Consider the following 26,531-nt stretch of genomic DNA (forward strand, 5'->3'; position numbering starts at 1 on the left):
AGGAAAATCAAGGGCAACTGTCTGTCATCCTGAGCAGTGTTTCCATTGTTTTAGTTCTCCCAGGTATCTTGTAGTTCCATTGTGACTGCTGGCCTGCTGCCTCTTGGGGATACACTTTGGAAATTCGTAGCTATTCAGAGCGTGGAGCAGCTTCCTCCTAGGTTGTAAAGTCGATTTTACAATGATGAATGACCTGTCTGTGGAACTGGGATGAAGGTGCATTATTTTCCTATTTTTCATATGGCTGAGCAGAACAATATCTTGGGGGAACTAAAAAAAAAAAAAAAAAATTATCATACAGAACCATGCCCAGAAGTAACATGAAAGAAAAAAATACATACAGCACTGTATGCCTTAACACCAAACACTGCCTTGGGAGAAATAATTGCAGCACTAAATGAATTTCTGTGGTCCATTCAGATTTCTTTGTATGTATAAGATGCTACAAAAAGGGCAGACACAGCATGAGGCTGTTGAATTTGTTCACGTGCTTGGGAACTGGTTATTAAAGGTGAGGTGAAAATGTTCTTTTGTTTTGTTGAGGCTAGATTGAAATGATCCAAATAGTTTGGGTTTGGGGTCCTAAGCATGGCATCCTTTATCAGCTTCCTTTGAGATCAAATCCTGTTGAAGCAACAGTCCCATCCTGCCTTTACCAATGGCACATTCTCAATTTGCCAAAGTAAATACAGAGGAAATGCAAAGATTTTTTTCAGTTGACTAGAAGCTGGACTGCCAAGGATCTTACGCTTGTCTTCAAGTCTGAAAGCACTCATCTTTATACACAACCTAAGTCTATCTTCTCACACTGTTGAAATGCTGTTTCAGATTGTGGTTACTCACACTCAAGTTAGTTACAGCCACAATTGTGTGAGGTCTGGATAATGTTCTCCATTACATACCCACATCACACTTGGCTGGGAGCAATAGGAGAGGCCAACAACAGAGTCCAGCCCAAGGTTTTCTGTTCCCCTGAGGTATAAGTAATGATTCCTTCTCAGATTTAGATGTGCTGGATTTCTCCCCAGCATCCAACAAAAGTCCGAGGGAGAACCTTCTGCAGGAGGAAGTGGGCAAGAGAACTTCAGGAGAAGAAAGTGTGGTGGAGAAGGATCAGTGGGACTCTGCAACAGGAGGACTGTGGTGATAATGGGAAATCTAGAGAGTTTGTATTGTTCGGCTTTGCCAGGGTGTAGGCAGAAGACAGCAGTCTAAGACCTGCAAGGAGTAGGTGAGGACTTCAGAAAGCTTTGAAATCCACCTTCATCCATCTTCCAACACACAAAGGTCCTGCAGACAGCAGCTTGAACTCCTCCAGCACTGCAAGAAGCTTTTTCTCTTCCAGCATCTCCTACTCACATTGCACTCTTCTAGAGCTGCACCAGAGTAAAAGAATGGAGGAGGGAGAAGAAGAAGGGTTGAGATCAGAGGGTAGGGAGGAACAAATATGGGGAGGCTCATGCCCTCTGCTGTGAGCTCTGCAGCCTTTCTGGTGCTGCCTAAGGGAAGATTTGCAGAAGCATGAGCCATTACATGCTCGTGCATGAATGGGCCCATCACTCAAGGAGCAGTGCCAGAGGCTCTGCAAATAGAGTGGGGATGATCTGGTCCTGGTGTTCTGAGTGGTGGAAATCTCATTGGTTTTGATAACCCAAAGGACATGCCTGTTATCCCAAACAGTCAACCATACTGAACCTTTGGCCAGTGCCTGGGTTCATCTCATGTCCATAAACCTACCAGGGAAACCAGTGATCCCCTGGCTTAGAAAGGTGGAGGACTGAGTGAAGTGAGACTGTGACAGGACAGGTGGTTTTAGTGTTGGTGCTATTATACTGGACCACAGAATGGAGTTTTGAAAGACTGGTTTTGCTACATTGGAAGTTCTTCAGTTTTGACACCAAAAAATCACCTTCTGAAAGTTTGCAGTTGCAAAAATAATTTTTTATTATTTATCTTCTCCAGGCTGCAGATTTACGCTTTTTAGTGGATTTTTTCTATAGAATGACTAAACAATTAGCACTTCATGGACACCTTTCAGATATCAAAGTACTGGCTGCAAAGAAATCAAAACCTTTTAGACATTTTTTCAAAATACAGAAATTGTTGAAAATGAGATTGTATCACATATGGTTCATGTCTCCTGGTTAGTAGCATACTAACTAGAGGTAGAAAATAAACACATCATTTTAATTCGGGATTTTTTTTTTTCATAGAAGAACACTTAGACTCAATCTGAAGCTTGAACCTGTGTCTCTCAAGTCCTAGACCAAGACTTCAGGAAATTGACCATTAGCTTAGTTAGTCAGTCTCTCCCTTTTCAGTCTCAGCTATAAAACTTTGTCAAACTGACACCTCGTGAGAAAACTCTTTAGCATTAACAATGCATTGAATATGTCCCAAGTCTCTCTCCTTGTAATATTCTTGGCTGCCTTTTCTTTATTTGGGTTTTGTTGTTTCAGGGGGAGTTATAAAGTAGAAAATAAGATTTTCTAGGATGTGCCTGTATAGCGTGTGTCTATCTCAGCAAAGAGAAAGAATATGCTGGAAACTATGGAAAGTTCAAAGCCAGCACTGGCCAAAGCATTGAAAAGCTTTCATGTAAAGCAAACTGTGTTTGTTAGAATTCAGAAAAACAGGTTTCCACAGCTATAATCATATCCGCAACTTAACAGAATGCTTGAATCACAAAAGAAAATTGCACTGTATTTATTGATTTCGCTTTGTTGCTGGGTTTTACTGCTTTGTACAACATTGCATTTGGACGCAATGTTCAGATGTGATAAAAACACTGCATTACTCAGCAAAAGGCCATGGCTGAGAAGCTTTCAGAATAGCTGTAGATATTTTCACCCAGGCAAGCTGCATGGATAGAATTTGTCCATGATTTCCAGGGTTCCAATGTCCTCTGCAGAATGGACAAAATGGCTGCATATTCAGGACATAGCTGCTCCAGCACCAGCCCCAACATCCAATAGTCTGCTAGAGCTCAGAGACTGAGATGCTCACCTGACTGTGGCAAGTATTTGGGGCAGAAAAGATCAAATCATAGCTGGGAAAAATCTCTGTGGCAAAAACTGTATCTATCTAGATCTAGTTTGGTCAAACTCTTTGATTGAGTACAAGTCACAGGCAAAGCTTTTGAGATTAGTTTTATAAAGCTTTTCAGGAATCTCCAGGTGCAGTTAAGATCTCTATGGGACTTTTCAAAGTCCTTAGACTTCTGGGGATTTTCTTAGAGTCTACTAAAGATAGCTGTGTAAGAGCAACAAACACAATTTAATTTAGCCATGACAGTGCTACTGCTTCCATAGCTAGCTTCAAACAACTCACTTTACTCTGGTTAGTTCTATGTCCATGCTCATAAAATAGCAGTAAAAGGTATCCATCCATCTGCCACAACTTTGAGGAAGAGTAAGTAATGCTCGAAGATATAAAAATGGAAAACTGTGTGTATTTTAAACACTATTCAGAATATTTTTTATTCAGGATAATTTAGTATTTACAATTCATAGATTTTTAAGGCCAACGGGGACCATTTCATGGTGATGTAGATTCAGTTTGCCCACTCAAAGAGCGTAGGACTTTACTCCATAATCATCATCTTCACCTCCACAGACGGAAACTGAACTACAGTATGGGGCTGCAGCAGGAGCCACAATCTGTCAGGGCTCAAAGAAACCTTATGGGGGCTGAAGCTCATCGCAATGCAGAAATATTGACAGTTTTCTGTTGTCTCTATCTTATGGACTTCATCTTCTGTTTTCACTTTTTTTGCTGATTTCTTTCATAACATTTTTTTCAAATGACTCTTGAAGATTCCAATTTCCAAACAACAACAAAAATCTCAAACTCACATGAATAACAGCATGTTTTTTTGATAAAGGAGTTATGATGACACATTCTCTCTGTGTATCTGTAATCTTTTTGATTAAAACATGCCAAGGGAGAGAATTGTCACCAAATGGGCAAATTCAGAAATGTTGACAATTTTTCACAGATAGCATGTTTGAAAGATAAAGCCCAGCTATAAGAGAAAAAAATCTTATTTATTTATTTATTTATTTATTTATTTATTTATTTATTTATTTATTTATTTAAAATAGGCAGAAGATATAATGTTGTGTAGCTGTAGCTTAGGATATAGGTTAACCACTAAGTCTCTTCCTGTCCCCATACAGCCTCCCTTCACTGTTTTCTCAGCTGCTGACCTGGAGACCAGATAATTTACCTTTGTGGCTGGTGACAAGGCTCACAAAGGTTTCAGAAGCAGAAGTTTTCTCCATAATGGAGTTTCACAACACCATTGCAGCCCTTTGCCAAGTCTCCAGTCTTTTCTTTCCAGGGGCAGCTGCACTTCAAAAGCAATGGCATTACACATCTAATTTTAGATGAGAGAAGCAATTAGTAATTAAAAATAATAATCTTGGAGTGTTCGAGTTTTATTTTCCTTGATTGTCACATGAACAGAATCTTAATTCCATGGATCCTCTGCTTGTGTCTTCAATGTACTAATGCATTTCTGCCCAGAATAGGCTTGAGTCTGTAGACTGGGTTTGTGGGTGGCATCAAGGATTTCTGTCACGTCTGACCCAGAACTTCTTACTGCTCCTTGCCAGTAGTGATTATTTATAGCTCTCTGTGCATGACTTGTTTGTCAGCAAATTGTTTTAAAGAGAATTTTAATTAGTTACTCCTATTTTGATCCCAGAGGTTCCTCAAAAAAAGAACTCTTTTGTAAGGTAGATACTTTGATGTATTTCTCTGGTTGGTTGATTTATTGGTTTCTGTCCCAAGGGTTAAAGTTTGATGACAGACAAGGACTCACTTAGAAGTTCATCTAACATCAAAACCATAGAATCATAGAATAGCCTGCATTGGAAGGGACCATTTTTGTGGCCCTCCTCTGGATCCACTCCAACATCTCCACATCTTTCTTGTGCTGGACTCAGTACTCCAGATGGGGCCTCACAGAGGCAAAGCAGTGGGAAACAATCACTTCCCTCACATGCTGGCCACTCCTCCAGCCCTTCTGGCTGAAAACATCCAACCAACTCTCTATCCACCAATTTAGAGAAAAGGTTGTGGTGCAGGACAGTGTCAGAGGTCTCGCACAAATCCAAGTACAGGACATCAGTTACCCTTCCTTTGTACACCAATGCTGCCATGGAAGGCCCCAGATTTGTCAGGCATGATCTGCCCTTGGTGAAGCCATGTTGGCTGTCTTAGATCACCTTCTCATCTTTCATGTGTCTTAATATGTCTTCCAGGAGGGTCTATTCCATGAACACTGTCACAGAGGTCAGGATCACTGGTCTATAGATGCCCGTATCTTCCTTTCTCCCTTTCTTTAAAATGAGAGGGATGTTTTCAGTCACCATCATTTTTCAGTCATTATCATTTATTTTGATACAGTGGTGCTCTTTGCTCATCTAATTAATATGCATTTAAAACAGATGAGGACAAATGATGCAGTCATTTCCTTTCTGTTCTTTTCAATTCAAACTTTACATTTTTCTCACCATCAATAATATGGATTAAATGCCACATGTTGGTGTACTGTGAATGGGCAGATTCCCTTTGATTTCTTATCTGTACCTTATCTGTATATCACAAATTATTGGCAGATAAAAAAATCATGAAAGAGATAGAAAGATTCACAAATGTTATTTGAATGATGAAGAAAAAGAATAGCATCCTAAATATATCACCTATCAGGCCGTGGGATATCTGATTGTTGTCCAAAATTAGGAAGTTAGCCAAGAAACGCACACAGAAGAGGGAAAATATACGGAAGGTCGGTTTCAACATTCAACCTCAGTTTCACAAATCGGAAAAGTTCTTGGATAAGGTTTGTATTCAGTACTTATATTGCATATCTGTCTTAATGACACAGTCCAGCTCCCAGATATGACCTGAACATCTCTAGGAGGGAGCAGAAGAGTTTTCTGGAGCTGGGCTCAGATATAACAGACCTCCTTGTCTGCAATTAAAAGCATGTCTGGACTTTAAGGGGTTCACCTGCATGTACATTTGATACGTGCAAGCCAGATGTATGTGTTTCCCAAGAGAAGGATGCATCCCTGCACTCACTCCAGTGAAAGCTCCACAGATCCTCATGCAAGACCGCGGGCTTTACCTGCCTAGCTCTTGATGTGATGAATCCCACAGTCAGTAGCCACAGTTCAACTTAGTCCTTTGTGGAGGGATCTGTTCTATTTTTCCCAAATCCAGCCTCCTTTCAGAATATCCCTAAAGTTTCTCAGTTTCCAAAGCTGGGCCATCACATTTCAGTCTCACCCTCTGACAGTTTCTAAAGCACACCATAGCAGAGACTAATTTGGCTATGCATGCCTCCCAGGAAAGCAGATGTGTCTAACGCATTCAGTGTGCTCATCTCAACATTTCCAGAAACTGGAATATCATGCATTTGTCCATCATTATGTTAAGGAGTATATATCTCTAATAACCATCAAAACACCAAGGCAGTCAAATGTTAACAGTTCTCTCTTCACCTTTTTGTTTCATACCACTCTAAGGAAGCTTTATAAACCATTGTGATGAATGGAGGGTCCAGTGCAGGAAAAAAAAAAATGCAAGATATGCTGTTTTATTTCTTCCTTCGTGAGGAGAGAACAGCCTCCACTGAAGCAGGAAAATAGAAAATGAACCTCCGAGGCAGTCATGCAAAATCTCCAACAGAGCCTTACTCGTGTGATTCTGTTTAATCACCATCCATTTCCACTTCACTCTTCAACTAAATAATAAATATGGAAGTAGCTTTTTTCATTACCATTTGAACCAGAACCAGTCCTGGAGAAAATGTGAAAAGAAGGGGAAAGCCTTGAAATCAGTGAGTTCCAAGATGCTGTTCTGAATATAAACCACCTGTGTACATTCATAATCCAATAATTAATAATCCAGCATCTTTTTATCTTGGAAACTCGCAGGAGTAATTTCCACATCTGAGCACAGCACACATCATAAATCCACTCCAAATGATTTTTAAATTTGTCCTTTCCAATTCTGGTTTAAATTGACATTTTGTTCTGGTTGAAGTGGCATCCTCAGACGCCTTCTCCCCTGCAATTAGCTGAGATTAAGCAGTTGGAGAAGCAGCACAGGAAAGATCGGCAGTGCTCATAGTCTCTGATGCTTTGATCATACTGAACAGCAGAGCAGCAGTCAGCTGTAGTTTGTGGCTTTGTTACACAAATAAATATTTTTCTGAGGCTGCTTTAAAATGATCCATAACAGGCTGTGCCAGCACGTGGGTTGCATCTCTTACTACAGGCAATCGTGTGCCAGAGTCTGTGTAGAACACACAAAACTCATCTTTTGGTTTCTTCAGTATTTGTTATCTTCCTGAACTATTTAACTATTTAATGTTTAAAAAAGAAAAAAAAAAAAAATCCCTAAGCATGTTGCAATTGTCGATCTGGATTCATTTAATCATTGTCATTCTGAAAGCGTTTGGAGCTCTGGGTTATTAGTATTTCCTAAGTGTGCTACGGATCTTTTTGCAACTTGTGTGCTGCTATCCCAGTAATGTGAGCAGCCCGAGACAGGCAGCACAGCTGAGGGTTTTAGTCACACCCTATTCATTGAATTTAATAGCAGTTGAGCAGCTAAAACCCCTTATCGGTGTTGTGGGAGTGCATCCCAGGGTGAGCGTATGCCAGCCCCAGCTGCCCGAATCCTATCAGCTAATGCTGCCCGCTTGGCTGCACCGTGGGTACGGCGCGCATTAAGGGAGCAAAGTTTGATACATGGGCTGAGTTAATGCGAGCATTTGGAAAATGAGATGATCTGAGCAGTCACACGCATTTCTTAATGCTTTAAAAAACTTTATTTTTCAGCACTGGGTATGTGCAGGCCAGATCTGAGATGCTACAATAGCAACCACACCTGGAATAGTTTGGTTCTCGTAAAACAGGCAAATGAAATTGGATCAGTAAACCCACTTCAACTCACAGAAGAGTTTCAGATGCTCTCCCCTTAAATTGTTGGCCTGTGCTTTAAATGCCCCAGATACTCAACAGCATTTGGCAGTGCTGATGGTTTTGTTCTCCTCTGCCCCTCCCCAGATAATATTTAGGAAGTGAAATCAAAGTCATGTATGCAATGAGCTGCTCATCCCTTCATGTGGCCACTGAAATTCCCCAGCAACTGCATGTCCCCTTGCATGCAAAATGTGGGAGCTTCAGTTGGGTGAACCACTTTTGAAACAGGATGGTCAAGGAGACGAGTGCACGGATAGGGGGGCTTGGAGCTGAGGAAGAGAGGTGGGTGCAGACTGAGGTCAGAAATGAAGACAGCGATGCTTAGTAGAAGAAAATACTTTTCTAGAAAAGATGGGGAAAAATGTTTTTAAAAATCATCTTGTGCTAGGGGAATTCCTGCAGGTAGACTCCTGTGGTAGATCTTTATTGAAAGCATAACATCTGGCACTCATCAATACTTGTTGAGCAGTGCCTTTAAATGAATTTGCAGAACAAAAAAGCATCATTATCTTCATTTTACCTGCGGGAAAGCTTAGGAAAAGAGAACCAATTTGCTTAAAGTAAAACTTTCTTCCAGTTGAAACAGCAATAACCTCAGTCACTCTTCACTGCTCCCATGGAGGGTATCTGGCTCTGTCATGCCGCAGATCTGGGTGTATGCAGGATGAGGCAAGGGGTTTTCACTGTACATCTCTTTATGCTGCACAGCTAGACACATTTGTTAGACAGAAGCAATCACTTTCTTCTTCTGTTGCTCAAATTTCATGGTTCCTTCCCCACCACTCTGTTGTTTAATAATAAAACATGCTGCTCACTGCTGCTCGAGTCATGTTTTGAAAGTTTCCTGCAGAGTCCCCATAAAAATATGGACTGGTTCCCAGACAGATAATCCCATATACAAATAGCACAGCAGACATTCTCTGGATGATGCTGCACGAGGAACACCAGATATGTATCTAGTAGGTATGATGGGGCTTAGATTTGAGTGGGAATCAGTTTTGGCTGTGACCACTCCATTCAAGCTGGCCCAACCTGCTGCTCACCTTCAGATTCCTATTTTTAGACTTACAAAGGAAGGAAGGAATCCAAGAGGAAATGATCTGTGTGGGTTCAGCTGCTGCATCTGCTGGCAGGTCACAGCTGACTCTGCTGTTTGTTCTACATGTGTTTGCTGCCTTTGCTAATCCCAGCAGGCCAAAGTGATTTATTTTACTCTTCTCATTTTGTAAGTCATCCATTGGCAGCAGCCAAAGAATCAATTGCGTCAAACAGAGCTCACAGCACAGGCAGCAGTTGTACAAAGAAAAGATGGTGAGGAACAGGATGAGGAAGACAACGAGTGCCTGGTGAGCACTACAGACCCTGCTGCTGGTAGCCAGAAGTTTGGTCAGACAACCTATGGCACCCAGCTTTACTCAATGTGAGGAAAGAAGCCAGGCAACAACATAGCCACTAAGGGTTAAGGAGCACCACCTTCACTAGCAGAAACCTCTTGGTCCAGCTAAGGTTCATGAAAAAAAAAAAAAAATGGAGATCTGGAAATTGGCTAAACCCCTCATGTCTGTAGAAGCAGCACTCCTTTCCCATAAAGCAGAGATCACCATGTACCTACTGCCTTTCTTTCTTCTCCTCTGGGCTGCGATGTGAAAGGTCTGTTGCATGCAGAAACTATCCTCCAGTTAAACCCCCTGAGGGTGAGAATGAGATCCAGAGGATTTCCTTGCTCCTTTTCCAACATTGCTGCTCTTTGCAACCAAAATGCCTAGAGGCAAATAGGTAGTATAAGAGAGTAAGAGCAATTTTGATAGTGAACTCCCACTTTTTTCATTTGATAAAAATGATAGCAAAATTGTTTATTATCTGCAAATTAAGCTCACTTTATTATTAAGCAAATTAAGCACAGAATAAGTGTGTTAGCTGTTTGCCCTGCACTGCCCCAAAGGCAGCCACCTCTTACTCAAATGTAGTATCACTGAAGTGATGATGGATGGCAAAGTCATAACAGATACCAGTTTGACGAAGGGCAGTAGTGTGCTTCTCTTTAGGGACACTACAGAGGGAATTTAGGCAAGCAATAACTGCCGAAGTATGATTTGCTTTAGACCCAGAGTTTGAAACTTTAGCTTTTGAGAATTTTCAATGAAATTCCTTGACAGCAAATGAGAAGCTCTGTCCTGAAATGATTCAGAAAAGGCCACTGAGTATCACATCAGGCTATGGACTGAGTTGGCTCACACAGGTGAGATTTTGGTCACAGTTCTTAAAACAAGGCTTTCCAAACATTGGAAATTCCAAACATTTAGCATGGGAAACGAGAAAAAAAAAAAAAAATCATATGCCTCTATTCTTTTCAAACATGGTAGGAAATGGTGAGTTCACCTCAGTATATGTTAATTACAATTTTATGAGAAGCAAATCATGCGAGGAAGCACCAATTCTTCTCCATTGTGCTCCTTGCTTAGGCTATGGTCTTGTCTTATTTTGCGTTCAGCTTCAAGGACCTCCGCAGGTGGTTCTGCAAATGCAAGCTATGGCATCAACACAGCCTGTTAGTTTCAAAACGCACCTAAAAACAATTAATGATTGCCATTCTTGTACTTTTGTGCAGTGAACAGCAGCAAGCACATAGTGAGAAAATATCGAGGGCACCTCCGAACAAAGATCGAGTCTGGAGAAGGAACCATCCCGGTGCGGTGCCATAACGCGGCTCAGACGTGGGACGGCGTGCTGCTGGGAGAGCAGCTCATCACCATGTCCTGCACAGACAAAATCGCCAGGTACTGTAGCATCTCATGTGCATGTCACAAAGCTGCTTGCATGTGGAAATGAAGTTTGAGGATGATGGCTACTGGTGGGGAATGGCTCATAGGTTCTGACATAGACTCCCCTTGTATGCAAAGATAGGGCCTATAAATAGGTGGAGTAAATAGAATGGTCTCCCAAATTCTCTATGGGTCATTAGTTGCTCTTTACAGTGTGACAAAAATATAAACTCTCTTTGCAGCATTTTCTGCCAGTAGAATTTCAGTGTGCAAATGAAATACATACACTCTGCTCTTACTGGATCATTTACTGCAAAACTTGCAAACCAACCACCATGCAGATAAACTGACCTCATCTGCACTGATAAAGTGCCCTAAGTGCTGTTAAGAATATTGCTACTATCTTGAATGTCATTGCAGAGCTCTCATGTCACACCCACCTCTGTGCCTCTCTAGTCTGTCTTGCACATATAATGTATCTTTATGTAGAATAACTTCAAAATAACAAATATTTCATAATTATTTCATGGTGGTACATAAAACAACACACTTGTCATTCTCTATTTACAATATTAATTAATAGCAAATGAAGGTTATCATAAATTGAAACCAAAATGTGCACATTGGGAAGCACACTTACTATATTACTAGTATCTACGTATACATACATGTGTACTTTTACTCACGGTTATATATGTATATATATATCTATTATGTGTGTTAGCTAAATGTCATAGAATCACATGATTGGAAAAAACCACCAAGATCATCCAATCCAACCATCCACCCATCCCCTTTATGCCCACTGATCATGTCCCTCAGTGCCACCTCTACATGTTTCTTGATGACGTCCAGAGACAGTGACTTCAACACTTCCCTGGGAAGCTCTCTATTTAAAACACAGCACATTGTAGCTGTAAAAATGTAAACATTACAGCAGAATTCTCTGGCTGGAATATCACGCTTAAGATCTCAGTCAAGTTACAGCAGCCCAGAATTTGATTCAATTATTGAAGGTCAACATAAACAAAATCGTTTTTGAAAACGTGTTTTTGTTCACTGTGTATAAATTCTTCTCTTAGCTTTAGCTGGATGACCTACTGAAGTTCAATTTCTCTTTAGGTTTAGCAAAGCCAGGCATTTTGAGAGAAAAACGATCTGACTATCAAATGGAAATATTAACAGGTTCAAAGGACAGAAGACAAAATCCACACTCTGCTAAGTGTAATCATTACAAATACTGTGTTTACATGACAAATAAAGGGCGTCTTCTGCTATCATATTTTCATTTATTCATAAAGAGATAACTGAAAACCCAAAGAGTTTTCAGCAGATCTGTCTCACTCTTTTCAGGTGCAGCTGGGTTTTCCAAATTCAGTCTCGAAAAAATAAACAAATTCAAGTTTGTGAATTGAAATATTGCACTCTCTGAGGTTTTGAATGTCATTGGCCAGTGAATTAAATATCAGCTTTGCAAATAGCAATACAATTGCTGTTGATGGGGATGCTGACTCTAACTCACATCCTCAGAAGCTGGGTTTTCTCCAAGCACATCTGCTCTAGTACAAAGAATCCTTTCCTTTTTGGCACATATCTAAACAGTCCTAATGTCTGTGAAGGAAAAAACATATAGGGTGGTGAAATAGAGACTGCTGTGTGAGGGCCCTTTCCTCCCCCTCTCTATCCTCCTCAAGAGACCAGAAGGTGGTTTCTGTGTCATTCTTCAGACTCCAAATATTTGCTCTAACACACAGACAGTTGGCTCTTCAAGTGTCTGCAGGACGCAGGAATTTGATTTCACATCATCTGGACTTGTCTCACAAACAGAAAAAAAAAAAAAAATCTCTGAGGCTGAAATTCATGTTTGTATAACCAAGATTTGATAAAAAATCTGACTTGTATACTTTGGATTTTATTGCTTATAAAAGCCCCTTAGGAGTGCTGGGCTATTAGAGAATGTTTCCCCTTGAGAATCTAACCAGTGGCTGTTAAAATATACATCATTTTGCATTATTTGCAAAGGACATTACTATCAGAATATCAAGAATAGAGTTACTCAGAAAAGTGAGTAATATTCTATAAATCATGTATCTAACAATTTATGTTCTTTCCTACTCATAGGATAGCCACAAGCAGAGAGCGATTTAATCAGATTTATTTGTTATTCAAAGGAATTTAGCAATTTTTATTACTATCAACACAAATTTGAGAGGATTTGATGCTTCCTATGCATTATTTGAGCTCTGTGGCTGTGTTGAGATTGCAGGATAAACAGCCTAGTATCATACCCATTCCCTTACTGAATTAAAGCACAAACACTTCTGGCATGAATACTCATGTTATTTGGCTCAGGCAGGGAATTATGAGGTGAAATTCTGTGACTGTATTATAGAAGAGGTCAGACTAGATCTTGTTGGCTCCTCCTGGCTTTAAAAACTAATGCATTTATATCTGCAAATTTAAAGTTAGGGCTCTGTGAATCCCCAGATAACCCACCCTGAGAGAGTGTTGGCTTTTACACTCAAGTTCTGTGAATCTCACAGTGCAGCTGAAGTCAGTTCAGCCTTCTTACTGCACATTTTAGGATTCAACCATGTTCTTTATATCCAAAATTCAGCAGTCACACTAACACCTAGGATTCATTTCCCTCTTTCATGTACACTGAGAAAAAGGAGCGATGTCATGAGCAAAATAATTCTGAAAAAGAACAACTGTTTGGGGAACCAGTCTGTACATACCTTAACATGTTGCTGATGGTAATCAGTAGTTGTAATAACAACTTGATATCAACAGAGACATCTTAGGTCAATATCACAGCACCAAAATATCTACTTTTCTTGTGGAAGCAAATCCATATAGCAGTCCTTTACAGGAAGTCTGTCAAACAGTCCAGAAACCTCCTTCTATTTTTTAAGCTTTGTCTTCTGACTTATGGAGATTGTCTGAGCCGGCTCACACCCTAGCTTCACCGTGCCACTGGGTTTCTTCCATGCAGAGAAACTGGAGAAACTATTTATCCCAGCATCCATCAGTCCATAATAACTGTGTTTTCCTTTCTGATGGCTGCATGGAAAGGTTTAATGATGACTGTTGAGTGTGCTTTGGCACTGGGAGTACGTGGAGGAGGCCACCATAACCCAACAGACACACAGCATAAACCAGCACTCCTAGGTCATAAACCATGGCCATACAAATGTATGAAAGTTATTTTGAGGATCCAAGCCCAAATATTCAGTGTTAAGATTTACTTAAAAGTTAATTCATATCTGGGTGTCCCTTTGAGTTCTGCAGTACACAGCACTTCTCTGGGACCCTCTTCCTTGGTTGACCTCCACAAGGAACTGGAGCACTTAAGCTACTGCCAGGGCAGAACATGTTCATACTCACTGGATGTCTTAGCTGTTGTACTTACTTTGAAGATGCCAGCTTTCTGTGTATCCAATCTACATCTAACAGTATACAGACAAATCTGTAAATGAGTGAGACATAACACTTAGTCTCTTTCAGAAGCTGGCATCTGCCAGCTGCCAATCTGCAGCTGCCCTTGCAGGGTGCAGGTTTGAAAAATGTGTTTACACAGGCTTTGAGGAAAACAGTCCTCACAAACACTGTCTTTATTCAGCAAATAAAAGCCAGAACTCAATGTGTACCTTATAAGCTTTGGCCTTAAAATTGTTTTCTTGCTACAGCTTCTCAAAAGGTCACCATTAAAAGACTGTGTGTTTTCTTGCCACCAGGTTAATGGTCATCAGATTCCTTTTATTTCACAGAAACAGTGGTGTTAAGCCTGGAGGTTAAATAGGACCTACATCATATTAATTATACCTCACCTATAAAATGTCATAAGCAATTACAAAGAACCTCCAAATTTGGCATTACGGCCCTGACAGTCTATTCCTGTCCCATGATGAAAGTTTATGGATGATGTGGGCCCACAAGCTAGAGGAATCTTTTCTGAGAGTATCCTCAGAGTATTGTAAGGTGACGTGGTCTTGAAGTACTGTTTCAGGTTTTAGCAGTGGAAATCTGCAAGCACTTTACAAAATGATTTGGGCACACTGAGTTACATTTAAATGTGTGTAAAACTGCAAGACTAAAAGTCAGCATTAGAAATTGGCATTCTTAGATCTATCTTAGCATTAGCCTCCTGACCAGAGCCGTTGTTAACAGAAGACCTGACAAGGTAACTCTTAAGAAAAGCTACTTCAAAGGCTGCATATTAATGTAAATGAAAATCAATTAGCACAGCAAGATCTTCAATTAGAGGTGATTTGTGTACATGATTTGTAATTCTCCCTCTTAACCCCTTTGTATGTGACTGAGATTTCAATTTCAATCTTTCACCACAAGGCATATTCGAGAAAACATATATAAACCACCTACTGGTAAAACATAGATCAAAAACTAATGCACTATTTCCAGTTTCCTAACCAATAATAGCTAAACGGTCACATAAATAGGAACACCACAGGTGTTATACTGAGTGCAGGCCATCGTTATTAACAATTTATGTTGTGTGAAGCATAGCTAGAGATTTTGGTAACAGAAACTATGGCACGGGAGTTAACAATGTGACCAAAACAAGCCTGTCTTTTATAAAAATGCCCTAAAAATATAAGCTTTGAAATTCATCACCCAAAGTCTCCAAAGGTCTCAGGAAGACACTTCAGTCTCGGAGAGCTTCAATGGAAGGTGGACACTTTTCCCTGAGATGTTTTGTTGAAGCATCAATGGCAATTTCCCCACATCTCAGCCTCAAAGGATTTGAGAGCTGGAATGCACCAGTGTTTCATTTCGTATGACGTTAATTTGTATGATCATATGGCTAATGCTGAAAATAAATTAGGGATGACATGGGGATGCCTTTCCCTGCGTGCCTTCCTGGTGGTGCTGGGCATCGAGGAGTTTTGATGTGCCCGGTGGGGCCAGGAGAGCACAGCATCTCATTGAAGAAAGACTGCCTGCTCTGGGATGCCTCCCACTCATCCGTGGCATTTCCATGATTGACAAACAGGGGAAAACATATTGACTTAAGGATTATCTATATTGGAAACTGGACGCAGAATTCTGTCTTTGTAAACAGTTCAGTAATATCCGGTGTTTGAACAAAAGGAAAAGTGTGCTTTCACTCCATTTAAGGTACCAAAATCTCCCATATGTTAGTGAAAAGGGGAAGACATTTAGTTTTGTTGATCCTGCTTGCTGTAGATTTTGGGGGTTTTTAGAACCATTTGTGACTAAGGGAGTAGTGGGTTGATTTTCTCTGTATTGGAAGGATTATTAAGAAGAGTACAGCATATAAGTTATTAGAAAGATGCACAGACTTGAAAACAATCCTTAAAATCCTTCACAATTATGAAAATTCAGAATGATCCAGCATATTTCTTCATAGGGAGAAAAGTTACTTTCATATATCAAGGACCCAAAATGTAACACTGCATTGCTCTGAATAATAATTTTATTTTGAAAAGCTGCATTTGAAGTGAGTACTTTGTCACGGATGGGAGCACAGCTATTTTTGTGCACCTAAATCAGACTACAGAGAAGTCATTTCTTCAGAAGCGAACAATGTTAGGATAGTCTCGCTGTTGCTCTTTCCCTATCATCTAACTACAAATAATCCTATAGGTGCTCTGTCTTCAAAGGGCCACGTTTAGTTGTTACAGTTCAGTGTAGTATCCACGTTTGTTGGCCAAGGGATAAACAATACAGAGGACGAATGGATCCCTCTTCCCTGAATGGATGCTGACAAAATAAGGCTGTATCAAACCAGGAAGCAAACAGTAGTGTGTCACTCATTGAGCGTAATGGTGCCATTCCTGTTGTCTTTTCTCCCCACTGCCACCATGGAGGACAACAGCCTTGGTGTTACTCAGAGAGAGCCAGTAAGCCTTCCAAGCTGCTTTCCCCTCAGAACCTTGTCTTCTTGGTGTCAGCACCTCTTCCGATTTCTCTGCGCTTTATACCATAGGGTGCTATCTCGTTCTGGGACAGCCTTTTTTTACAACACTTGTTTCTCATCAGGCTCAGCTGTTTTTGTGCCCCATGTGTCCCCTTGTTTCTTTGGTGTGACCCTTCCATCCAGTCAGTCCCGGCGCTATTTATACCTTGATGTCAAAACTCACCATTGCTGACATATGATTTTCCTGTTCCCTCAAACCTGATGGGATCTTCTTTTGAGACGGGTTTTCTTGAGGAACTGTGGACTCTAGCTCTGCTGCCAAATACAGACTTCAGCAGATCATGCTGCCTTTCCATCTTGATTCCGAAACATATATAAAGACTGGGTTTTACCTCCCAGAAGCATTATGAGAATTGTTTGTGAAATGCTTTTAACACACAGAGGCCAACCTGATCACAGTTATGCCATGATTTCCAATAATGCATTTTCATCGACATCTGAATCCCTTTGTACGCAAGGATGAACATGTTCAGAATTAGTCAGAGAAAGCTACTTAAAGAAAATGCAGGTTCCTTGCAATTCATTTAAATGAAATAATCACTATTACCTTGTAATTTATGATCTGAACACAATCCCCCGTTTTGGTAAATAAAGCTCAGATTGTTTCTTGTGATATGCATATTGTTAAAATTCCAGTGGTGTTGAACATATGTTGGTCTTCTGTTTAGCTGTACTTTTTTCTCTCCTTCAATCAAATCTACAAGAGATATTTTTGAGGAAATGTCAAACAAACCAAGATTTCACAAATTTCCATCTGGACAAAGACATCACTGTCTAATTTCTTTACCATCCTCAGAAGCTGATCTGAAGCATAGTGCTGTTATCTGAGTTCAGCTCTATTTCTTGAGCCTGCATTATTAATTTTGCATCATGATAACATATTTATTCAAAGAGGCAGCTAGTTCTTTCCTTTAAAAGCAATGTTATTTGAAGGAATGACCACACATTTTTTCCCAGTTGAAGTTATGCAAATCTGATTGACTAAAGTAAATGTTTCATAAAACCAATGACTGTTTAAATTGTGGGACTAAATTGTTTGTATATAAATATTACCTTTTATATTCCATTTGAGTTTTATGTAGATGAACACATTACTTTAATGACCTGCATTTACAGAGGGAGACAGGGAGAGTCTGACTCTGAAATCCTCAGCAGCCAGATGGCTGCCTTTTCTTGCATGAGATTAAAAGATGTTTCTCATTCACAGCCCTGCTTCGGAGGCAAATTAATATAGCCAGCTAAATTGCTTGTGTTTTTGGAATAAAATTTAAAGAGAACTTTTTAAAGCAATTGGTGTCACAGGTTCTTAGAGCAGATTGCTCTCCAGGTACAGCATGCTGGTTTTAAACATTCAGTAATTAATGGAAAGTATTCCGTGTTAATTGACTGCTTCGGGAAAGAGAAATATAATGACTTCTTATTAATCATGAAAAGAGACATACAGCATGGAGGTATTGCAATAATTGCACTAACAGTTGAGAAATGTTAATTAATGAAAAGAACAATGATGTAAGAAATTAGCTACATAATGCTTGCTGCTGATGGAGATTGCGCTTTAAACACATTATTTAGCATGGCAGCTACTGGATGTTGCCCTAAATAGCAGGCACCTCTTATCCTTTTCTTCAGTCAGCTATGGATTTCCAAATGTTGCCAGTATTTTGGCTTTTAATGAGCCAAAATATGCTCTGCAAAACTACATTTTCCGAAGTTTTCAGTTTGAACTCCTGAACTCAAAACTATTCAAACAGATTGACAGCATTCAACTTACATATAAAATACTATCCAAGGGTAAGAGAGCATCCATGCATATTTGTGCCTAGCACGATGTAAAATGTAGTATATTAAAATGATGAACAGTTCTGGAAACTGATCAACCAGCAGTGACAAGGAGCTCAATCATTAACAAATCCAAGGCCCCAAGGTTTCCATCATCACTTTGTTGCACATTTTGAGACAGCAACAAGGTGAGAATTGCTTATCACTAGGAACACGTTAGAGCAGGTTAAGATGTTGGTTACGAATACATTGCCTTAGCATGTAACTCTTGCTTTGTCTTCAGGAACAGAATTTCATTCTTATACATATCTTCATACGTGTCTGACCATTTGTGCAAGAAAATGTCAGTCTGTGATGTTTTCAAAAATTATTCACAAGACCTTCGACCTAGGTCACATAGCATCTTGGTTGTGCAGTTATGGGAATGTAGTGGTACAGAATAATGAATAATGGATAAAGAAAGATACAATAACAAAAGCACTCATTTTAGTTCTACCCTTGTAAGTGTAAAAAATACAGATGCAGGAAAAAATTAAGTTCTGCTAAAGACATGCCAAAAGATCTTCAGTCAAACCGAAATGCATGTATAAAAAATAGGCTTCCACAGGAAGCTAGTGCTTGCAATAAAAGAAAACAGAAATATGTCCCTTGAGTCAGTGGCATCACAGTAATATAAAACCATTGTTTTGGGGCAACTGGTCCTAAAAGCATATCATAATCCACCAGTGCAGTGTGCCTCATGCCTCCTAGCACAAGAACGGGAAGGTTTCACCCTTCATATTCCACCCCACACATTAGCCTTGCAGGTTTTCTCAGGGCAGCTCTCTTGTGGCCATTCCTTCACCCATGTATTATTTTCTCCCTTCTAAATTTCTTTTCCAGATGGAACATCCTTGGGCTCCAAGGTGCTCTTCTCAGCTCTTTCATCGAACCCATGTACTTACACAGCATCATTGTGGGAAGCCTCTATCATACTGGTCACCTTTCTCGGGTAATGAGCCATAGAATAGAAGACATTGGTCAGCTGCCAGCTTCATATCGGCGCAATCAGCTTCTTCTCAGTGGTAAGCTAACACCTGCCCGCACGACAAACAAGCCCCTCTCCCATCACTAATTGTGCAGGTCGCCAACAGGAAAGTTTACATATTTGTAAGTAAACCATTAGCCATGATTTCATTTTTTCCCACTGAGTATTAACTTGTAGAATGAAGAAACATGCATTTAAAGTCAGTTTATCTTTCACAAGCAGAACAGACTTCAGTAGTGTATATAAGTTAAGTAGGAAAACTGCTACTATACCAAGTGGAAGAAAAAAGGTATTTCTAAGTAAAAGATCTCTAAAAATCAGGAGGAAAGTTTTTAATACATTTTAGGTTTAAGTCTCTCATCCCACCTCCCTCACCCAGTGTCAGCACAAATGTGCAACGTCAAGAGAACCACTGCTCATATCTTTGAGCCATGAATGCAGCATTTCTTATCAGTGCCTTTTACATGAAGCTCCTGCTCCTGTACTTACTAACAATCGTACTCAGCAGATGGCCATCCAACAAGAGCTGATGGCTCCTGCAGGTGGTCCTGACTGCTCGTCAGACCTCTAGGAGGCACTGGGGCTGCCTACTGAGGATCCTGCTGGTTGTGTGAGCCATTCTGTGGCTTGCAGCTATCTTTCAATGTTCCTCTACTGCCACCATTCTTCTTCTAAGCCCCTCTTCCTACCCCTGGTCACCATTCCTTTCATTTCTAGTCCTTCCCATCTCTGTCCTACCTTCCATACCCTCCAGACAATAACTGCCCAGCTGCGCTGCACAAATTCCTCAAAGCCTCAAATGTCTTCAGAACCTCAAGAAGCATGTGAGTGCTGAGGACCACCAGCTCTGTACAGGATCATAACATTATTTTGCTCTTTGGCATTGACATTTGCTTTTCAAGAGGATTCACTAAGAAATAAATGCACTGAGAAAGAAATACAGAGATGGGAGGATGGGCTGTGTTAGTGGAAGATAACATTGCCTTTCACAGTCTTCTAGGTTCCTAAGTCAGTGCTGTTTTGTCCTTTAACTTTCTTCGCTTTGGTGTTTGTTTGTTTCTTTTTATGTGTCTTTGTGACAAAATTATTTTTACTGAGGCAGAAGGGATAGTTTAGCCACTGGGGAAATTCTCAGGTTCTGTGTGGTTTAGTACATCTGGTAAGTGTACTGTGCATGCATGTGTTATGAGGTGAATAGGTCAAAAAACTTGTTTTAACAGCTCATCTCAATTTTTAGCCCTTCAGTGCAGCCAGCCAAAGCCTGTGTAATGCAGGTATGCAGAAACACTTCTTCACCACCAAGTCCTTCCTGGCTCAGTCCATCATGGTCACCACTAAGTCCCTTCTTCCCTCTGCAAGCAACAGGAGGGAGGAAGGAAAAATCTCCTCCTTTTCCAAATCTGTCTGTTGACTTGGTAACACATCCCTGCTTGCAGGAAGTGTCTGCATCTCCTGAGCCACTTCTGCCAGCCCTCACTCACTGCAATCCACCCATATGATCAAAATCAAACTCAGCTTGAAATGCTGAAGGACTGAAAATTCAATAAAGGAGTTAAACATAGAATAGTATTGTTTTGCTGGATTGGACTTGCAGACAAGACATAATGGCTCAAATATGTATTAATGTCTACAAATGATTATCAGATTTCAAGGGAGTTAGAAAAACATCAAAGGGTACCTGGTATCATTGCATGCTTCGTGGCTGGCTTCCTCCTTCCCTGAGATCCCTGTTGGAAAAGCTTTTGCTTTGCTTTTGGATGTGTTTGTGGGTATTCTTCAGCTTGTGAGAAGCAGTGGGAAGAATCTGTCTCTCTCTGTCTATATTGTTCTTGTCTCTAAAGCCATTATTTGTAATCTTTCCTCCCCTGGAGTCCCAAGGAGCCAATGCTGCAGCCCTGCTTAAAACTCACATCACTGAGGTTTGTGCTGAATTTCCTTCAGATGGAAAACTGTGCCAGCACCATATTTGGTGGCTGTGGAAATGTCCACCTATCAAAAGCCATACTGAATTCATTACAGACTTCAGCAGCCTCAACCAGGCAATTCTGCCTCCCGCTTTCTTCACAGGAATCAAACCAGCCAGGGATTTTAAATTGCAGGAGTCCTTCAATTATAAGAACACCAATAATTGGGGCACTTCATCATAACACTACAAGCATTTTGTTAGAGAGGAGAGTCAGAGTGTGTGATGAGATATCCTGAAATAACTCATTGGCCCCACAGAAAAATAATCAGTTTGGTTTTCCACTCACTGCAGTCCCAGATGGATGGAAATCCTTTCATTTGCTGGAATTACTCTTGGGTGCAGTTTTAGAAGAAAGAAAAGCCCTGTTTCATTTTTATTTCCTTTTCTCTTAAGATTCAGGCCCTTCTAAAGTGTATTGTGAAGAGGCATGAGGCTTAAGGAGGGAGAGGAGAATAAGAACAGATTTCAGTTCATATTCCACAATGCTCAAGTTCATATTGTTTGTACAAAGACTCTCCTATCCCTTCAAGTTCCTGCAGTCTTCTATTGTATTCTTTGTTGTGTTGGTTTTAAGGAAGATATTTTACATAAAGGAGAGAAAATGATCTAGATTATTTGGGAATTACCTTTCAAACAAAGTCAGAACAATCAGTTGTCAAAAGAAAAATATGAAGAAAAGTATTACAGAAAGGATCAAAACCAACATAGAATATATCCAGGCTTGCCCCCATTTGTGGCTGTCATCAGTCTCACAGTTTTTGCTTTGAAGCCTTTTCTCAGACAGTGATGTGAAAATATCCTCTACTTACTTAAATACGTGAGCTGATATAGGATGGCTAAGCATGAGAAAGAGAGAAAGCTGAACCAACACAGAGGGTTTCCTAGGCACTGAGACAAGAACCCTTCTCTCACAGATGTCCACCATGAGCAGAGAGAGCTTTGGGGTGGTCAAAGGATGGAGTGTACATCCCCCCACTTCCCAACTGACGAATACCACAGCCTGCTCTGTCCCTGGTGCCTCCTTTCCTTTTCCTCTGCTTGGTGTTTTCATGGCATTTTGGCTGATTTAGTGACCTGTGGCAGCTTCACAAGGCAGCGTGTTTGCTATCACATTTTTTTGGCACTCAGTCCTTTTGGGTGCTATCTTTACAGAGACTGTATGTGGTGTCAAGCATTAGATTCTGATCTTGTTCTGTTCAGAGGGCTTCAATAGCGCCAGGAGCTATCTGATTTTCAGGCTTTCAGTTTACATCCTGTTGCCTAGGTGAAGTGGAATTTTAGATGCAGACAGATCTGTTATCTCAGGGGGGGAAAATCAAACAAGGTATTAATACAACATGAATGTGTTTACAAATTCTGGGCGAGGTTACGATTTAGCTGTAATTCTCTTCTACATGATAGTGAGTTCAGTCCTGGTGATTGAGAGGATCTCTGCAATTTCACAATACAAAGAGGTTGTGCCAAGCAATTTTTCCCTTTATTGGTCACCTTTCTCTCATTGTGTGGGCTCAGTCCTGCCAGGCTCTTTCAACTCCCTCCCAGGACAGAAGGGACGATGCTGGAAGGAGCAGATAGAGCAAATTAATGATCTATAAGGACTCTTCTAACCTAAACCATTCTATGATTTTAATGGTTTTCCTCAGATTAACGATTTTTTTTTTCCTACCAAGTTGAAGAGATCCACAGGAATTGCTAAATTATCTCTCTGAGGTGCTCAGACTAGTAACAATCAGCAGTGACAACAGCACAGGTCAGTGTATTTACCCAAGGACATCTCATGTGCCTCAATGAATCACCACAAATCAGCCCCTGAGGGTTTCAAGATCTAGATGATACTGGTGTCCTTCTCTCCTACCAGGGGTTAGTCATGCTGACGCTCGGCAACCTGGAAAGTCTCCCAGCTTTAGCGTGAATTGGATTGTGGGGAACGCCGATCTGGAGGTTATCAACGCCACAACAGGGAAGAGGAACTGCGGGAGCCCCTCACGGCTCTGCAAGCACATGTTCTTCACTCGGTGGGCAAAGCTTCATGGCAAGGTAGGCCTGGTACACTGATGGGACACTGCTGCCAGCAGCAAGTGGGATGATCCTTACCCTGTAGTCAACCCTGTTTTGGGAATCACATGATGAAGGTGCATCCACAACAGATGTCCAGCATTCCTCCTCATGGGGCTTGGGTGGGGCTGGAGGTTACTAGGAGCCAAGATCCTATGGTAGCTGAGGACTCAGAGAAAGCCAACAGCAGAAACTTAGGCATGTTTGGAAGGGAGGTGGGTGTTCTGGTTGTCCACGGCACTGGTTTCTAGTTCAAACAAGCAGTGTTGAGTGTCCAGTCAAGCACAGCAGAAAATTTTTTCATGTCTTGTTCCAAGTATCTCTTTGTCTCCAAGAGGAGTCCTCAACCTACCAAGTCTTGGGACTGAGAGCAGTATTTATCATGGCCTTGAAGATATCTGCATCACTTCATTGCCTACACAGCAATTTAAACTCCCAACTTCAGTTGCTCCCAGTCTCACTCTAGTTAGCTGATTAAAGCAGGTGCTATGGATTGCTTATTCCTTTTCTCTCCCCCACTCCCCTAGATGTGTCATTTAATACTGATAATACCCAGCTGCTCCTCAAGAGGTGAGTTGACCAGATGCTGAAGTCTCTCTGATTTCATTACTCAGCACCAGTACAATTTAAAGGTATTAAAACATAGGCTATACTTAGTTAAAATGACAACCACTCCTTGACAGCTGGGCTATGAAATCCCTTATTTGAAATAGCGCTAAAGTCAACTTGCCATTGCACTTCACTTCCCATGGATGGAGACAGTAGCAGGACAGATGGATGGCTTAAAGCTACAGGGTGAAGCCTAGAACTGACAAAATGAATAGAAGAAACTTCATCTGGAATAAAGGAATGAAAGAATAAAAGGGAAGTAAAGGAGAAGCAGGGAGCCTCTTGCTAGGGCTGAGTGAATGCCTCAGAGCCTTCTGCTTGCCAACACTTGAGAAATACAAAGTCAAGGAGATGTGGGTATATCAGAATTTTGAAATAGAAATGGGCCTAAGAATGTTTTCTGTAAACAAAGTCCAAAACCAAATCAAAGAAAAGGGTGTTATAACAGCAATTCAAATCAATACTGTGATTTTACACAAATAGAATTTGGCCTTTTTTATTTTACACAAATAGAATCTAGCAGGGGGCCCATTGTTTTCTAAATGCTTGTCTCAGATATTTCCTTTGTTTCTGTCATTCTTCTTGTTTTGGAGTCAAGGTTTCTCTTCCTGCCTGAACTTTCAAGGAGGTGCTGGGGGAGAGGAGCACCCAGATACCGAGTCAGCAAGACTGACTCCACTACTTCTAGGAGGAGCAGCAGGGAAAACACCTAGTGTTTCTCCAGCTCACCTTCTTTCCCTGATATAACATTATTTTGCTATATGAAGCTTTGTCAATAATTGTCCTGCAGTCTAGAAAATGAAGACAAGAAATAGATTCTTTTATTAAGTGCCCAAACCTTATTCATATGGGGAAATAAATGAAAAAGGCAGACAGGTGGCAGGAAAGTTTGCAGCCACTTCCACCAGCAAAGTCAACCAGGAAGGTCCATTTACCCTCAGGCTGGAGCACCACCTCCTGCACCGGCTGTGCCAATCGTCTCAAAGCTGAGCATGCCCATGGAGTGCAAACACATGGCACCAAGCAAACCAGATCAGCTCATTCCCCTTTCCTGGAGGCTCTTTCAGAATTTCCCCATTTTACAGAGAAGAAAAACAGTGTTGTTTACTTGCCGAGGCTGTGCTTTGACGGTGTGTTTTCCTACAGGGTGCTATTTCACTGGCTTGTAAACATTGGACTTTCACCTGCCTGCTTGCTCTAGGGCATTTTCCTAACTTCGGGTTCTTTCACACCATGTCAAAGGCTCACAGCTGTTTTGGTACTGCTGAGGCTTTGGCAGGTTGGAAAAAGCTGTTTGGTCCTTCTGCGCAACTCAGGGTACTGCAATCTCTGTGTGCTCCAGGCGTGTGTGCAGACACTGTCTGGCTGGTTGGCTGACAGCACAGTGCTCACTCTTCCATCAGCATGGATCCAGATGCTAATTTCTGCCCCATTCTGGGCAGTTCTCATTGCATTTCTGACAATAACAAATACAAGAAGGAAAAGGGAGAGTACGTGAAGAGCCTTTCCTCCTGTGATCTGCTCATGTTTCTTTTGAGCCTAAAGCTGCTCAGCTAACCTGAGCACGTCATTTAAAAAAATTCTCAGACTGGATTTTCCCCTTTCTTTTCTAAAAATCACCTCAACCAAAAGGTAGATTTTTTGTAAAGCACATGAATGTTTGCTGCTGCCAATGCCCACTCCAAGGCAGAGTTGTTTACCTTCCTGCACTTTGCAATGGTTTGGAACGGTGTTGCAGGCATTCAATGCTTCCATTTTTGTCGTTGTTGTTAATCCAAAAGTAAACACACAAAGCACAGTGATAGTTTGTTTGTCGCTGATGACACGTAGACAGGAAGATTATATGGCTACTGAACCTCCTGTTTCTCTTGGCTTGATGGCGGATTTTTTTATTATTATTTTATTTTTCTCTTCCCTGCCTCTTGCTCTGCAGCTGAGCACACGAACACCAAGCCATGGAGACATGCCACTGATGTACAGCGAGGCGAAGCTAGTGGCTCAGACATACCAGGCTGTCAAGCAGCAGCTGTTTAAGGCATTTCAGAAAGCCGGGCTGGGCACCTGGGTAAAGAAACCCCCAGAGCAAGATCAGTTTCTACTGACTGGGTAAATCACGCAACACCTTTGCTATGCGACCAGATAGAATCAACTGGTGAGAAGTCTGGGCAGGACTGAGAATGGAAGCGACTTGGTATTTAGTAGCAACCTCCACAGAAATATTTTCTTTTAATTCTGTATTGGAAAAACATAAATATAAATGTGTCTGATGCACTGAAGTCGACTTTAGAAAATTGCTTTTTCATGATCCCTTCCCAAGAATGCACCTGCCCACATTAGAATGCACACACAGAGATGCACCCACAAAGATTTT

General features: G+C 41.0%; 1 protein-coding gene across 1 annotated transcript in view; it reads left to right on the plus strand.

The window, feature by feature from the left end:
- ADARB2 (adenosine deaminase RNA specific B2 (inactive)) overlaps nucleotides 1–26,270 on the plus strand; it is a gene marked incomplete at both ends in the record, with an annotated part of 289,606 nt that extends 263,336 nt beyond the window's left edge. Inside the window, 4 exons of the mRNA XM_079538144.1 lie at nucleotides 10,609–10,777; nucleotides 19,386–19,567; nucleotides 23,355–23,533; nucleotides 26,094–26,270. Of these exons, the coding sequence (XP_079394270.1) occupies nucleotides 10,609–10,777; nucleotides 19,386–19,567; nucleotides 23,355–23,533; nucleotides 26,094–26,270 (707 nt within the window). The remainder of the gene's footprint in view (nucleotides 1–10,608; nucleotides 10,778–19,385; nucleotides 19,568–23,354; nucleotides 23,534–26,093) is intronic.
- Between the last annotated feature and the right edge of the window lie 261 nt (nucleotides 26,271–26,531).

The sequence above is a fragment of the Tetrao urogallus genome (assembly GCF_951394365.1).
Source record: "Tetrao urogallus genome assembly, chromosome: 7".
Lineage (NCBI taxonomy): Eukaryota > Metazoa > Chordata > Aves > Galliformes > Phasianidae > Tetrao > Tetrao urogallus.